Source organism: Vicugna pacos, chromosome 6, assembly GCF_048564905.1.
Source record: "Vicugna pacos chromosome 6, VicPac4, whole genome shotgun sequence".
Classification (NCBI taxonomy): domain Eukaryota; kingdom Metazoa; phylum Chordata; class Mammalia; order Artiodactyla; family Camelidae; genus Vicugna; species Vicugna pacos.
Window position 1 is genome coordinate 52,638,787 of NC_132992.1, and position 17,280 is coordinate 52,656,066.

The 17,280-nt window shown below is 37.3% G+C and overlaps 2 protein-coding genes across 7 annotated transcripts in view; both read right to left on the minus strand.

Annotated features, from left to right (window-relative positions):
* The window catches only part of VCPKMT (valosin containing protein lysine methyltransferase), a 31,691-nt gene extending 18,784 nt beyond the window's left edge, over positions 1-12,907 (minus strand). For 2 of the 4 annotated variants that reach the window (XR_012073590.1, XM_072963020.1), the window contains exons 1-6: positions 12,602-12,907; positions 12,395-12,505; positions 12,150-12,222; positions 10,869-10,988; positions 9,889-9,993; positions 7,696-7,749 (exon numbers count right to left, since the gene is read on the minus strand). Coding sequence is in view for 3 of the 4 variants with exons in the window: in XM_072963020.1 (XP_072819121.1) it covers positions 7,735-7,749; positions 9,889-9,993; positions 10,869-10,988; positions 12,150-12,222; positions 12,395-12,505; positions 12,602-12,867 (690 nt within the window). In the remaining variant the exon portion in view is untranslated. Of the gene's footprint in view, positions 1-6,628; positions 7,750-9,888; positions 9,994-10,868; positions 10,989-12,149; positions 12,223-12,394; positions 12,506-12,601 lie in introns of those variants that run through there. The other 2 variants (XM_072963019.1, XM_006199798.4) reach the window with 2 other exon arrangements.
* Positions 12,908-13,690: 783 nt separating this feature from the next.
* SOS2 (SOS Ras/Rho guanine nucleotide exchange factor 2) overlaps positions 13,691-17,280 on the minus strand; it is an 87,265-nt gene continuing 83,675 nt past the window's right edge. For all 3 annotated transcript variants that reach the window (XM_072963022.1, XM_072963023.1, XM_072963021.1), the window contains exons 22-23: positions 16,099-16,208; positions 13,691-15,217 (exon numbers count right to left, since the gene is read on the minus strand). In XM_072963022.1, the coding sequence (XP_072819123.1) occupies positions 14,708-15,217; positions 16,099-16,208 (620 nt within the window). In that variant the 3' untranslated portion in view covers positions 13,691-14,707. The remainder of the gene's footprint in view (positions 15,218-16,098; positions 16,209-17,280) is intronic.

The following is a 17,280-nucleotide window of genomic DNA, read 5'->3' on the forward strand; positions in this document are numbered from 1 at the left end:
TAAGCATATGGTTTGCATATTACTGATTTATTTGCCCCTCACACCTAACAGAGTACCAACGTGTATCCAGGACACCTACCACAGTATCTGTTAGTTGACTGAATTAAGAGTGAACAAATATGCCAAATGTTTTAGACAAGTCAGGAAGGGTGGATGTGATAAGAAGGGAAGAGAATTTAAATGTACTGAGGATCTTTTACACTGGGTATTGTTCTAGACACTTTACATGTGGGACTTGAACTTCAGGTTAAACGTGGAAGAACTTTGGCAGTGACAAGCTCTGTTTTTACTTGCTGCCCCCTTTACCGGATTCCGAGGAGTCTTCAGGAAATTCCCTGCCAAGTTCTGCTCCTGCCCTCTGCAGCCTCTGCTGGTCTGCTGCACTAGGACCTTCGTGGCTTCAAAGGGGGCTCTGTCTCTGGTTTTTCACTGTTGATTCGTTTTGGTATTACATTCTGCTGGGAAGTACCAAATCAGTAGTGCCTTATAGCTGACTAACACAGGACATCTAGTAAGAGCAACCCTGGAGTCTTCTCCGCCCCTCCTGTGATGAAGGCAGAGTCTAAAAGGGTGAAGAAGTCGGGGTGGGGGCAAAAGTAAATGAAAGGCATGCTGCTACACTTGGAATCCCTCCTTTCCAACAATCGAGGCTTTTGCTTTTTCTGGACCACATTATGTGGTGTTCACTTGGGATGACTTTTTTTTCACATCTCTAGTGTGTAGTTTACCAGTCTGAATACCCAGAGTGAAAAAGCTGAGGCTTATGCTGGGGAGATGACTTCTTCCCTACGCTTGTCTACATATATTGTCTAGTTTAACCATCACCACAGTGCTATCCAAGAGACAGCATTCTCATTTTACAGAGAGGGACATTAACTTTCAGAAAATATAACTTGCCCAAGGACATACAGCTAGATTAGGTATTGTCAAGGGAGCCATTTTCTCCTTCAGAGAAAAACAGAATGTTCAAGTTTGGGTGCATAAAGGGAAGGCGAGTGGATTTAGAACAGATCTGGGGCTGTCTTCCAGAGCTAATTTGGAATTTTGTTCCTAAGAGCCACACTATGCCTCTACTGTTCTCAGTTCCTTGGAATCTCAGGTTGACAACCAGACACTCATTTCAGACAGAAAGTAACAGACTGAATGTGGATGTCAGAGATACCCTTGAGATTGAAGAGAGAGTTTTGAACGACAGAATCCTTGCGACAAGATTTCGAAAGAAGATAGCCACTTTAAAAGTACACTGTACTTACATTCATAAAGGTCACTGAAATCCGAAGGCATTCTCTGGTTAAACATTTACTATTCTTGGGAGTGTGAAACTAGTTTTTCCTGTTTTTAAGTTTCAAGAAACCAGGACTATGTTCAATGTGAATTATACGCCAAGAGATAACTCTTTACACTCATTTGGAATGTAAATATAAAGCTTCTCATCTAAGTTTTGGATAAAACATGCTATTTATATTTGGTGCACGCTAATACACAGCTGTACTGTACATGCAGTACAAGCAGTTTCAGGACACATTCCTAAAAGAACAAGGTCAGATGCTGACTAGATACATGGGTTTGTTTGCACTGAATACACATAACTCTGGCAATGATTTATTAAGGCATTGATGAGCCAACACATGGACCTGGAACTCAGACTGTTAATACCTGGACTTTAGGAGATTAACAACTTAGAATAAAAAAGCTCACCTTTAAAAAATTACTCCAGAGTATTTAAAAGCACTGACCCATCAAGAGTTTAACAGACTGCCAGTGGTCTTTCATTACAGCCAGTGACTTAAAATAACTAAATGCACTCAACATTTAACTCTGTAAGAACTGAATCTAGAACAGCTCTTTTTCAAAGGCCTTAATTTTGTTTTGCAAAGAAGAAATATCACTGTTTTCTGTCCTGTGAACATCAAAAAGTGTGAACTTATTCTTTATCAAAGTAAGTTAGTGAATTATAGGTAAGTAATAAACATTTCTAAAAAGTAAGACCAGCTATTTAGTGTTCATGACAATCTTTTCCATCAGCTGTAAAAGGCCTTGAAGGTTTAATATGATGCAGTTAAGCACCTATTTTACACTGGTTGATGGAGAAGCAGATACAATTCCTGGTTCTGACTCTCCTTCTTGTCTGTTTCAGACACAGCCTGGGGGATGAGCTAGGCTAAGCTCCCACTTCCCACCATACACACTGATCACATGGTAAAAGATCGCTTACCTAGGAGGCAACTGCTACACAAGTATTTTAGTCACTTTGCTCTTTTAGGATTAATACATGTAAACTCTGGAAATAGTTACGCAGATATATCAAGCCCCAGACTTCAGAAAAATGACCGGCTGCTATACTTTACCTGCTCCTTAACTGGTCTCAGTTTAGCAGAGATAAGCAGCACATAAAAAAGAACTGGTCAAAGGTCCAGAGTGGTGGAATCACGGAGCTGCAGCCAGCAAGACCAGGCTCCCCTATTTGCAAGTGAGAGTTTCCTGTTTCTGCTGGCCTCTTAATGCTCATGGCATTTGCTTTAGAACCATAAAAATGAACAGCAAACAAAAGTTTTCCTTCCATCATATTTTCTTCTTCTTTCTAAAATTGCTTACTAGGTCAACTAACAGTACTGTGTCACAGTGCTCTCAGCTTTCTCTCACTCCAGGTGCCATTCCCACCATGATGGGGCAGTGATGTTCACATGGGCCCTAAACTTTCAAAAAGATGCCCAGATTTCGCACTAGAACAGATAAAAAATCAACGTGCATTATACACATTTTCCCAGTACCCACATGTAAAGTAATTCCATCCCTACTACAATCACATTTACTGAAGGCTGTGTGCCAGGTACCTAAGTATACTGCATATGGTAAATTGATTTAATCTCCATGGCAAACTATGAGACAAATTATTACGATCTTCACCTCACATGTGAAGAAACTGAGGTACACAGAGTCACACAGCTAAGCAAATGGCAGAATTGGGATTTAAATCCAGAGAATCTGGTCTCAAAGCCTGCACTCTGATACAGTTTTCAGAATGCTGACAAAAACATTATTATAGAGATAATTTACTCTAACATATTTAAAAAACTATTATTTGAAAACTATCTTGTTATTCATAATAAATTACATAAAATGTATCTCACAATTGATGGACTCACTGGATCTTTACTAGAACTTCAACAACATGTAAGAACCTAAATCAATGTCTTAAGTGACTCCAAATTACCTAACAGTTTTAACCTAACTGGCGAAAATGGTTTCAGAATTTCTGCTTTCCTACTCAAAATCATTTAAAGTGAAAACTTTGTTTTTCCATTACTTGATTAATTTTCAATAAAATTTTGTTGCCACAAACTTTCTGTGTTTGAATTAGCCTGAAGTTCTCTATGGTATGAAAACTCAGTACTCTACTTTCAAAATGTTTATTATCAAGGAATCAGACTCTTTGAAATCCTGGTGTTGCTTAAGGAAAAGTTAAAACTGAAAGTAAAAAAGGTGGCCTAAGCTTACAGAATTGTGATATAGCCAGACAGAACTTCAGTCTTTTGATGTGAAAGCTATTTACTACTCTAATGAGGAAGATATACTGGTTTGAAAAGCTAATTAAATTAATTAGAAGTTTCAGGTACCTGAGGTGTAAGATCATGCATTATATAAAAGGTACTCTCAAGGTGAATTTAATTTTCAGAAATTGACTTGAATGAAAATTTAGCCTTTGAAATGTCTCTTACAGAAGATATAAATAACAAAGAAATGGTTTACGAATTGCATGTTATGTAGCTTTATGAATGACATTCAATAAGCATATCAGAATGCAATAAACAGAAATATAAATACAACTTTATAGGGGAAAAAAAATCCAGTTTCACTTACAATACCGTTATGGTCTGAATGTTTGCACCTCTTTTGCACTAATCCCCAACTCATATGTTGAAACCTATTCCCTGAGTGTGATGGTACTGGAGCTGGGGCATCTGGGAGATGGGTAGCTCATGAGGGTGAAGCTCTCATAAATGGGATTAGTGCCCTATAAAAGAGACCCCAGGGAAATGTCTTGTCCCTTTCACCACGGGAGATGACAATAACCTAAGTTGCCTGTGAGGAAGTGGGTGCCTTGATCCTGGACGGCCCCTCCTCCCAGAACTGTTATTTATAAGCTGCCTGGTCTGTGGCATTTTGTCAGAGCAGCCCCAGTGAACTAAGACAATCACATTGTACTCTGAAAGTGACTCGTGATAGGTAGGTTTGTTCTTTAAAATTGAATTTAGTTCACCTCAAGGGTGATTCCATTTCAAAATACTCTATTTTAACAACTTCCTGCCTCTATACTGTTTAATTACAAAGTCAAGCAATGCCATCTACAGGAGACCTGTAGAATAACAGTCATATTTTTATGACCCACACTCTTTAAATGAATACAGTATCTGTAGTCTGAGTTAATATTGTATTTGGCATCATTTAACAAGGAAACTTTCCAGGAAAGGGGTAAGGAAAAGGTAAAAAGGTACGCTGTGTAAAAAAAAACCCACTAACAATCATCCTGGATTATTAAGACTTCTCAAAATAATTTAAAATAACCTAACTTCACTCCCAAACTCACCAAACATATGATCCGTGGACTTTTGGTTATGAACTGTAGCAGGTTAAGATTTAAAGCTGTGTAACCTTAAAGACCTTGAAAATTACAACATACAGAGGAGACTCAAGTCATTAGCAGCTACACCTGTAACAGTTTCTTTTCCCAGCTCTTGAATTCCACTTTCCTCTTCAGTAGCGTCACCCTTACTTTCTTGGCCAGAATCTCTAAATTTTCAGATACTTAGTTTCTAAAGCCCTGCTTATTTTAAAACCCCCTATTTCATAGAAAATTCCGTATTAGATTCAAAGCTCTTTCCCTCCCTTTACAGTACAGACCCACTCTAATAACAGACAGTTTACTTTTATATTTCTTCCCCTTTCTTTGCTCTCTTCTTTGGAAGTAGATGCTAGAAGATATTTCCTTTTTGCAATACTTCTCAATTTAGGCTGAATGTTAAAACTATCTGGAGCACTTTAACAAAAATATCATGCCTTTTATTTAATTGGACTGAGATGGGACCTAAACATGGTTTTTGTTTGCTTTTAATTCTCCACGTTAGATTTAATTCTCCAAGTTTGAGGAATACTGCCTTACTGGAGGTGGGGGATGGCTCTCCAGTTGGCTATCACTGCATTGTGATAAGTGGCCTATGGGTTTCATTGTGCACAGCGGCAACCTCCACTCACCTGGAGGATCAGAGGCTTATTCCTAAGTTCCTCCTGGCGATGGCAGTCCCCTGGGATTTGAGAGCTGGTGCAGCTGGACTGACCCCCAGCTAGTGGCACCACACCTCACTCATCCGCTGCACCCGTCTGTTTTTAACCTCCCCGTGTTGCTGCAGGAGTCCTGTAGCCTCCAATTCACATATCAAATCCATCTTTAATACCTCTCCACTACCATTCCCATGCTCTGGAGTTAAACAACAGATGTGTTCATCTACTGGGTAAGCACAAATCCAATCAAGTGGAAAAAATGCTGGTCTCCCCTCCTTGGAGGCATCCTGGATCTTGAATTATTCCCTCAGGCCTCCATCCTGTGGTTTGTGAGTATAGAGGCACCCTGTTTCCTCCCTCAAGAGAGAGCCCAAAGGACTAAATCCCCTTCCCCAACACTACACCTCTCCGAAAGACCTCTCCTAGGCCTCCCCAGCTGTCTGTGGGATGGTGAAGGTGATAGGGTGGTGTCATATGATCTGGCACCCCTTAGTAAGCCCTACAGTGCTCACTGGTTCTAATCACCATGGCTCTCTGATCTTAGAATGTGGGGGATTGGTATCTTTTAACCACTACTTTGGCCTTATGCCAGTATAAGAAAAAAAATCCCACTTGACTTTGTTACAAATCAGTCAGTACAACAGGTCAGCTCCCCAGGAACAGATGGCAAAGGATGTATGCAAATGACTTATTAAGGAGATGATAAGTCAAGTAAGAAAGCGAGAACAGGACAGGAAAGGGGAGGAAGCACACACAAGCAAGGGTGTGATTCTGGCAAAGTTGCATAGAGCCCGACCCCAGCCCCACCCCTCCAGGAAGTTTTGGAGTATACGGTGTGCCTGTCCGAGGTAAAGGAGCTAGGTTTTCATTACAGGAATGTCAAGGGGCACTTCAGGCTGAAGACCCTTAGGTACTGTATTTTCGAAGTACAGTGAAAGGGGGAGGAAGGTGAAAGGGATCTGAGGAATCTGGATGGACTACCATAGCTGGTCAACAACAAACTAATTTCTAAAAGTTCTGTTATGAAATAAGCTAGAAAGTGGTCCTTTGTTCTATGACTTCACTAATAATACCTGATATTATCTGTAACTAACAAAGTATCATACAGTTAGGTTACACTAACTACTTAGTACGCTGAGTAATAAAATGCTAAGGACAGTATGAATAAAGTAATTTTGAAACAAACAGAACAAACTTCAAAGATTGAAGTAAGCCTGATGGAAAGAACTGTTCTCTTGATGTTAATCTTTAATTTCTCTAAATAGGGCTGCTTTTGCTCTTTCTGGAAAGCGGTCACCTGTTTTAAATTCTCCAAAGCTATTTCTGAAACATTCACAAAGTCACAGGATCTCAAAAACAATGTTTATTTTAACACATAAAATGTGCCACCTAGCACCAATGCCTGTAAGTACTAGAATTCCATCTGGTTACTATTACGCTTTGGAACCAGTGTGACTGAAGTCCTTGACAGATCAGTCTGTGAACAGATGATTATCATGAGAACATAAAACAGAGAATACAGAGAACCAAAATCACTTAGTAAATGTATACAGAACTACATTGGTAGTTGTTTAAAAACTTCTCTCTGCTTCCTATAAACTAGGGATTTTAGCCACATTTTCGTGGAAGACAGACATGAGGAAACGTGCATAAGCCACGTAAGTGCATGAGCCTGAAGCTGGGCTTTTTATTCTCACTCCATTCCCAAATAAAAATTTTTGTAAAGATATCTTTTCCTCCCTCCCAATCTCCTGATTCCTAGCTTTCATCCTTACCAAATGACTACAGTATAATTTACTACCTAATTCACGTAGACATGTATGGTGGAGAAAAAGAATAGAACTTTGGCCAATGTAAGTACACAAAATTTTTTTTTCATTTTTTTAAGTAAAAAACACTCAAGTATTAAAACTATCTTAAAAGCAAAGAGATGGAAGATATATATGATAAAGACCAGTGCATAATTATATTAAAATGAAAATCTTCCTTTAAATTTATCTTGAAGACAAACTAAAATTTACTGGTTTACATTTAAACATTAGTTAATAGTAAGAGATCTCTCTCTTTAGAAAATGGATTAATTTATCTCTGGTTTCCTGAAAATATGCCAAGTCAACCATGCTACTTCACTGTTTATTTTTGGCAGACTTTAGGCTAACTTCAGTACCTATTTTTATTTGAGGAGTGACTGATAACACATTGTTTCTTTTAAGCATAAGTTGATTCTGAACTAGAAGTAAACTAAGTCAGATTTCAGGCCCATTGGCAGGGAGGCAGGCAGTCAGTCATTTTTCATATTGCAGGTAGCCCATGGTGATTGTCTATATATCAGACCCCTAAGGACATGCTGGAAAAATCTGTGAACACAATCTTCCCATGCTGTATTCACATGCTCCATTCACATTGTTAGCTTACCCACATTGTTAGAGGCTTGGGTAAGATGACTTAAAGATCTCACGATGGAAATTTCTATAAGAAAAAAATGGAAACTTTAAAAGATTGAGTCCTTAACACAAATTAAGTATTTACTGGGTACTTAATGCTAAGTAAGATGCCTGGTAATGGCTAAATGCAATTCAAATGAACAACCATGCATAATATTTAGAGGTGGTTCTTTGTTGATGCCTAAAGTACAAACAACCAAAGGGAAAAAAAAAAAAACAAACATGCATCGGGCATCAGAATTAAAAACCTCAGTGCTTCAAATGACATACTATCAAGAAAACATAAGGACAACCCACAGAATGGGAGAAAGTATTTGCAAGTCATGTACCTGGTACATGGGTCTGGTATCAAAACACATAAAGAATGTTTACAACTCAACAGTGAAAAGACAAACACCACAATTTAAAAATAGGCAAAGGATTTCTGTAAAGATGTACAAATGTCCAATAAATACATGAAAAGATACTCAAAGTCATTAGGGAAATAAAAACTACAATGAGATTACCACTTTGTATCTACTAAGATGACTACAATAAAAAAGATGGACAACAACCATCAATAAAAAAATGAGGATATGGAGAAACTGGAATCCTTAGACATTGCTGGTGGGAATGGAAAATGGTAATAGCAGCTTTGGAATACAGTTTAGCAATTCTTCAAAAAGTTAAATTATGAGTGAGCAATTCTACTCTAGGTATACATACACTCAAGAAATTTGAAAACGTGTCATACAAACATTTTTACATGAATATTCACAGGAACATTATTCATTAGAGCCAAAAAGTTGCAACAACAGAAATGCCCATTAACTGATGAATGGATGGATAAGATGTGGTATATCCATACAAAAGAACATTATTCAACTATAAAAAGAAGTGACTTGCTGATGCATGCTATAACATGGAAGTATCTCGGAAACACTGCTGAATGAAAGAAGCCAGACATAGGAAGCCACAGTGTGTGATTCCATTTGTATGAAATGTAGAGAACCAGAAAATCCAGAGATATAAATTGGTGGTTACCAGGGGTTAGGGGAGGTAGGAATAGAAAGTAACTGCTAACAGGTATGTGGTTTCTTTTTGGATGATGATAATGTTTAAAATTAAAAAGTGGTAATAGTGGTCCAATTCTGTGAATATACTACAAACCACTGAATTGTAAACTTTAATGTATGTAAATTATATACAGTTAAAAAAATGATTCTTTGCAGAAAAAAGTCTTCATATTTAGGAAATACAAAATCTTCATGCCTCAAAAAAATTTCTACTTTTAAATCTATACAACAGCTTCAGCTAAAACTGGATCTCTTAAGGCATAAAATATTTTTAAGTTCTCTTTTTATCTCCAGCACCATGCCACATAATAGCTGATCTGAATTACTAATCCCCACTGCTCTTCTTTCCTTTTGTCCCAATACCTAGTCTTGATTCCAAAAATCATACATTATTTGTTTTTGGCTAGAAATTCACATGATCAGAAAACTTCATCAAAAACAAATTCAATCAAAGGCAAGATACTAGAGACAGGTGGAACTTATTAAATTCAGCATCCTCATTTCATAAAATTAATCTTGCTCCTGTCTTACACAAGCTACACACAGAAGGTGCTGGGGTAGAAAAATGGATGAGATACAATTCTTCCTTTCTACAGATCAAACTCTCAGCATTGGAGAGGCAATGTGCATAAAATGTAACTGTAACAGGTAAAAGCAGCAACAGAAAAGGGAAATATATATAAATTCTATCTAACTGAGTACATTCTTCTTTATCGGATAGATCTCCCTTCTTACAGTTTACTTTGACTATTAAAAAAATTTGAACGGTTGGAGGAAGTTCACAAAGGTCAGAACTGGAATTTTAAGATCTCTAAGGGATAACAGAGACTTATAAATAGCAAAGTTATTGTCTGAGGTGATGCCCAGTTACAGAGCCAAATAACTTATAGCTGGAAAGAACCTTGACAAGAAGCCTGCCTTAATTTAGAGGAAGAACCCCAGGCCAGTTAAGTTAGGCAATCTTAACAGTAAGAGTTAGTGCCTGAGTCGTGAATCATCGTAGCTGTTTCCCCACATGAAAATTAACATCTATACTACACATAAGCTCAGAGACAGAGTCCAGATAATATTACTTCAGCAAGAGGATGAAGAACTGAAAATGTAATTACCGATTTTTTCTTTCTGATATATAAAATGTGAATATCTTCGCTTCGATATTCTTCATCGTGTTTTTCCAAAGGAATTTTTTCAAAGTCAAAGTCTAGTTGAAGGAGCTATAAATTTAAAAGAGATATACTTCAAATTCAATAATATTAACTATCCTGTGGTGACAGAAAATCAGAATGGTAGTTACCTTTAGAGTACTGACTAGGAAGGAGCACGTGAAAAATTCAGGTAAGCACTTGATATGTGCATTTTACACATTCTTCATATTCAAGAAAAACATGAAAATAAAAAACTCTCTCACCATATACCTCAGGCAGTCATGAAAAGTCACTTTACCCAAAGTAACCCTTTCAGAAGGTAAAACTGCAAGGTTATAAAGATGTATCCTTAAGAGGAGTCACTTGTGATGGATTTTTGCCTATAAAAAGGGTTTGGTGACCAATGGAGGAAGATGGGTAAAAGATACTTGGGACTCTATCTGCGAATTCTGCAACTTCCTGTGGGCCTTCAATTCTTTCAAAAGAAAAAAAAAAAGAAAAGAAAAAAACCTCAAAACAGATTGGGTATCTTGGTCAAAGCTATCATAAAAATATAGTGGAAAACACTGAAATAAAAATGTACTACATATCATTCTCCAAAAAATAACATAAACATCATTAATATGTCCCAGAAAGCCAGTATCATGTTTAATAAAGAAACACTGAAAACTTTCTCAGGAAAGACAAGGGTGTCATATTACTATTTTACATTGTTTTACAGATACTAGATTAACAAATTAGAAAAAAAAATAAAGGATCAGAAAAGATTAAAAATGGGGAGGGGGACAGTTATCAGAATGGTGTGCTGTGAAGGATCCTCTCCTTGGGTTCATATAAACAGAATGTTTTCCCCACTCAAAATTGCCATAATACACTTGAACACAAAATCACACATAGCCTCCCTGAAGGGTAATCACTACAAAGAGACCTAGTAGAGTACTCACCTCAAAATATCTTTTTTCAATTTCTGGATTTTTCCCCATTGTTCGTTGTTCATAACAACATATAATACAAGTCTCAGATCCACTGAGATCTTTTAGGGTTTTCAACAGTGGCTCCAAAGACTGTTCAAAAAGGAATATAATTTTTGTTTACAACTTATAAAAATTTGTATTAATAAAAAAATTTATATGGGAGCAGGGGAGGTAGAGTGGATAATTATAACTCTCCTACAACTTATCCATCTTTGAAAACAATCCAACAAAGTACAATAGTTAAAGCTCTGTAACTGATGATTGGTAAACTCTTTTTTTTTTTAGAATTTTTTTTTAATTAAACTATAGTTGGTTTACAATGTTTGTTAGTTTCAGGTGTACAGCAGTGATTCAGTTTATATGTATATTTTTTCATATTCTTTTTCATTATAGGCCCTTACAAGGTATTGAATATAGTTCCCTGTGCTCTACAGTGGGACCTTGCTATTTATCTATTTTATATACAGTACCTAGTATCTGCAAATCCCCAACTTCCAATTTATTCTCTTTTACGGCTGAGTAGTATTCCACTGTCAATATATATCACAACTTCTTTATCCAACTGATGACTGGTAAACTATTCTTAACTAACCATTGTATTGATTTCAGTTTCCAGAGAAAGGATTCAAATGACTGCATTCTGGAGTTCCCATGGGTAAACAAATGGAACTGACTGCACTCTTAAAATTTTATTTGATTTAACTTGGGATTTAAACAATCAACAATCTACCTACAAAAGCAAGCCTAACTCTAATTTGAACAAATGATGGTTCAATGCTCACTATTTAAAAAATGAGTGATGCCCACAACATTATATAAACTGATACTTAAAAAAAAATTCTATAAATATAATAAATCTTGCCACAATGAATTCTTTATGATGCAACTTATTAATGTCATGTTTAACATGTTAACTAAGACTAGCTAAGCAAAAAAAAAAACAAAAAACACACCAAAAAACCTTAAGTTTTTCATAGGAGATCCAAATGGCAAAATCCTTCAAAAATTTTACAGAAGCCTCTAGTAAAACGCACTTGGCACTTTTCTCAAGGTGCTTCAATGGCCTCTATGTTAATCATGAGGGTATATATGTAGTCCTTGGTGACCTTTACTTTCTCTTTATTGTGTCATCTACTATAGAACAAACATCCTGTATTAAGAGATGTTAAAATGCGAGGAAATGCATACTTTAGAATCCACGAAATACAGTACATCTTCTAAACGAAGAGACGTCACTCATTAAATACTCACCTCTTCATAGTATATGCAGTCAGCCATCAGTATGTAGTCTGGCGGAGAAGGAAAGTCTTCTATTTCTTCCCCCCTTAAAAATGTCAACCAAATATTTTTAACTGTTGCTTTAATAATTTAAAATGTTCTTGTTTAATAAACAAGACCCAGAAAGTCCCCTTTGTATTAATCATGCTTTTAGTGAAACATAGTTTAAAGCAAACTACAAATCGTTCTCTTAAAACAAGCTGAAAGGCCATACAAACCATTTCAGTACCTTGGCTTGAATAGAACCAGTGACAAGATGCTTGTTCATATTAATATTCATCTTCAGCAAGTCTTGCAATTCTTCAAGATCAGTAACTACGACATTTGCCCTATAAAATAATGTCGATAGAAGTGTAGGCACAAGGGTGGGAAGCAAGTAATCGGGTTTCCCGAACAAAGCGGCGTCCCTTCCCTCCAGCTCTTACCCTAGGGTAGCAGCCATGAGCCCCACGGCCCCGGTGCCGGAGCCCAGCTCTAGCACCGACCGCCGGCTCAGTGCGTGGGCCCCATCTCCGGAAAACCCGGGCGTTTCCAGGTATTTAGAAAGCACAATGGCAGCGTCCCAAACAACGCAACCCACACCGCCAGAGCCATACTGCTGCAGTCGTAACACCGTGCCATCTCGCTTCTCCAAAACTCTCACGAAGTTCCACAATGTGTCCTCCCCAGAGGACTCCAGAGTAGCCGCCATCGCTGCCCAGCAACAAGATGTGGCGCACACACTGACGTCATACTCGAGCGCACCACACCGCGACCCCGCCTTGCAAGGGGTCAGACGCCTCCTGGTGGCAAGGCTGGCGCCAGAGCGCATGCGCGAATGCACAAAGCCCGGAAAGCAGCGTGGCTTCCCCTTGGCGTGGGATAACCTCGTTCTCCCCTAAATTACAAGTCTAGCTTAAAGAAAAGGCAGTTTTAACCATTTTCCCAGACAAAGCTAGTATCTTTAAAAAAAAAAAAAAAAGGCAATTTGAATGTTTTCACTTGGTTGGAGAGTGGTTTACACAGTAGTTACTCGCCTTAAATCCAGGCAGTTTCCAAGATCCCATCAAGGATGGTTTATAATCCTGTTTATGAAGAGTTTCCTAACATGCTCCTAATTTTTCATCTGAATGTATAAAAATAGTTGCAGGAAGCTTGTCGATTGCGTTTAACAATGAAGACAAAGTTACCCCTCTAAAGTATACATCACTTAAATTCTTTGGGACTATGAAATTTAAATTGCACAAAATATTGGAAGTGATGTGTGTATACATTATTTCTACAGAACTCAACAATCTTACCTCCTTGTTCCTTATAGTGAAAACACATATTTAAAAAGTCTTCTAAAAATTTAGACTGGGGTGATTTATTACTCTTGTTAGGAACTCTGATACAAAGCACAGTAGAAGGCCAGAGACCAGTAATAACGTGGCTTTTGGCTACTTTACAATTGCTGCTACTGCTCGAGGAGCAAAACACGCTTTTTCATCACTTTGAAGGAAGGAGTCCAAATGGCAAATAAAAGTTTTACTCACTTCTCTGATTAAAAAGTTTAATAAAGCTTTAATTATTTGCTGGTTTAAATATTACCAATCTAAAAAAATACTTTAAAAATTCTTAGTTAACATGAGATTTATAGAGAAAGTTACTAGGTTTTGAAGACAATGCAGTTGGTTCCTATGCCATAAGAAACTTATCCTCCAAATTTACGAATTAGTAAAGTAGCAGACTGTATTATAGGCCTTGAGTCACATAAATTTATATAGGTTATTAGCATTATCTTTAAATATACAATATAAACAAAACTGTACATATATGGCATATTAACTTTGTTTTCAAAACAATAGGCAACTCGTTAGCTAAAGACACCATAGTCTGCAAAAACCTAAAGGCACATCTGTATAAGATATATGCCCTTTTTTCCACTATGATTGGGTTAGGTAGTCTGTTTACATTTTGACAAAATAATAAACACAGTGCATTCTATTATTTTCATTCTATTTTTCATTTTTGTCTTCAGCAGCAAATTCTGGCATTTAAGACATGGCATTAAAGAGTTTAAGTACAGTGGGTGTTATTCACGATTTTCCTAAATGTAAAAACTAGACATAAAAACTAGAAGATGGTCAAAGAGGCTTTAAAATCAGTATCACCACACACCCCCTATATGTGTGTAAATTCACTGCCTTAAAAAGTCATCTATTATTCAAATTTGAAAAATTCCACAGATGCACTATCCCCTTTCAGTGCAATCAATGTTACTTGAAACCATATTTTAGCAGAGTCTACAGTGCAAATATAAATTCTTTATACTGGCCTTTTGGCAGCACTGAGGTTCCAAGAGAAGGCAATGCTACTGATCACCTGAGGATAATGGTAAAGGACTTCTGTATTTTTATTTTTCGAATTTTTAAAAGCTTATTTGATCAGTAGCATTTTTGTAAGAGCATTATTTTTAAAAAGTACTAAAATACTATGCCTTTTTTGAATAAATTAAAAAAAACAACTTTACAAATACCATTCCAGTGTCAATGACTACATATGGCTAAAGGTCATTGAGGAGTTTCTGCATTTTCTAGCAAAGGCAGTCTATACAATGGGGGGTGCGAGAGCTCCCGTTTGTAAGTCTTTGGTGGCAGTTTTGGTAGGTGAGGGCTTGAATTCTGCCTTGGTGGAACAGGGGGAGCCTGAGGATGAGCAAGATTATTTTGACTAGAACTGAGCACGTAGCATCGACGTGGTACCCTTGGAGAGGGTGTGCTAGGAGGAGTGTTTGGAGAGTTTGGACACGTACTAACATCTCTGAACCAGTCTGGATCTCTGTGAAGATGTCCCAGTGGAGGCGGCTGAAGAGTAAATGGACAGTTTATAAAGTGTTCTGGAGGCCGAAGGGGAACCGGTGGAGGGGTATCAGGAAGAGGATCTCTCGGCGGCGGTGGAGGTGGACTATGCAGAGGCCCGTCCAATGCACCAGTAGGAGCAGGAACTCTGGGTTTTACCTTTGGAGGAGGAGGTTGTCTTGGTGGAATAGCAGGGGGGTCATCATCAGATTTCATATTTCCCTCAAAAAAAAAAAAACACAAAAACTAAATCATACCTCTGTTCTGAAAAAAATCTGTAAGAAAAAGTTTTCAAAAGACTGAAAAATTCTCATGTGTTAAAACTTAAACCCAAAGGCCCAAAATAGGTTAATCTGGTTTAATGATCAAATTTATGACTAAATTACTCCCAGTTTCACTCAGGGCTCAGTTTAATATTTTTATATATGAGATGTTTCAATTGAAATCTTAGAACATAAAGACTCAGATTATCTTGCTTTGTATATACAGTTCATAAATTTATGCATTTTAAATATAATAATGAGCAAGTGAGTGAAAAGAATATATAGCTTTATAGACATAAAAGGACATGATGTCAAGAGGACTTAATATCCAGCTTCTTCTTTTTGTCCATTTACTTCTCTATCCTCAGTGAGGCTGAGAGCAGCAGTTCTCAAGGCGTGACCCAGGGATCAACAGCATCAGCACTAGCAGGGAACCTGTTAGACATGCAAATTCTTGGGCCCCACCCCAGACCTACTCAATCAGAAACTCTAGCCATCTGGTTTTAACAAGCCTTCCAGGTGCTTCTGATTCAGTCTAAAGTTTGAGAAGCACCTGCTGAAAGTCTGGAGAATGCTTAGAACACTAAAGTTCTTTCCATCTCTACCAGAAATAAAATGTACTACTTCTGAGTATCTGTGAATCTGCCCAGCTTCTTTTTTAGAAAAAGTATTATGAGGATTAAACAATTATTTAAAGTGTTTCCCAAATAAAACAAACCAAATGTTTAAAACCATAAAGGGTGAGCCAAATTATAATTCAGACTCTTTATAAAAGAAAGCATTATTTTGAAGATTTGCAATTTTGAGTAAGTCGAAGCAAACCTAAGTCCTGTTGACTACCTTGGAATTTGAAGCATCGTGATCAAACTTTTTTCGAGGAGGAAGTGGAGGAGGAATCAGTGGCTCTTCACTTAGTTTATGTAAACTACCACACGAACTGAAGAAAGACTCTGGGGGTTAAAAAAGATTAGTTTAAACCACAACTCACAGTGCAATCATAAGACAAAAATTTATTTCAATCTGTGATCACCTTTGCTATGGGATCTGTCAGACTGTACTGTAGCTGGCTGTTGGTTTAGCTATCCTCTCCATTAAGGCGTATGCTTTTTGAGGGCAGGGTGTATTTATTTTCACATCCACAGCACCTAACAACAGTGGTAGTGCCTGGCACATGTTAGATGTTACTGCTAAATGAGGATATACTATTTAATGAAGATTAAGAATGAGATTCGGCTCCCTGAAAAGCCTTTTTAAAATCTAAAACAGGTAAAACAAATATATTTGTTTGTATAAACTACAGTAAGTTGCAGAGAGTGATCATCCATAAATAGAAACCATGCATTTTTAAAGCGGCTATTATTGGATACATTTCTACACAGGTAATTATCCCCATATAGGAGATCACAGGGTAGGGCTGTATCACAGAACCCTTTTCTTTGTAAGTCTCTCATTGATAATCAACACGCTACATAACCACAGTAAAGGAAATTTACAAAATAATAAAGTATTAGAGGAAAAACTACCCCTAAACATGCCAACCAGACATAGAATAAGAACTATTTTCATTTCTTTTGGTTAAAAAAATACCTGTAACTATGGACCAACTTCCCATTTGATATCTCTTTCCACACTCAACTATTATAAAGGCTGACCATGTCTTGCTTATCATTACACTGAGACTGGGTTATAGGAGCTAGTTGGGAAAGAAGTTGGTGAGTTTAATTTCAAACACACTGACTGTGTGTAAACTGCTTATGGGACATCCAATAAAGATGTCACTCATTACTCCATGTCAAAAATTGCTGTCCTTGTGAAAAGGAATATATGTATGACTGAAACATTATGCTGTACACCAGAAATTGATGCAATATTGTAAACTGACTACATTTCACTTTAAAAAAAGAAAAGAAAAAAAACTGCTGTCCTGACTATGTGACTCTGCAGTCACCTCAATGGGTCTTGTTGGCTCAAAGTGCCAATAGCAGAAACAAAAAGTATGCCTATGGGGTGTTGGCCGGTGGT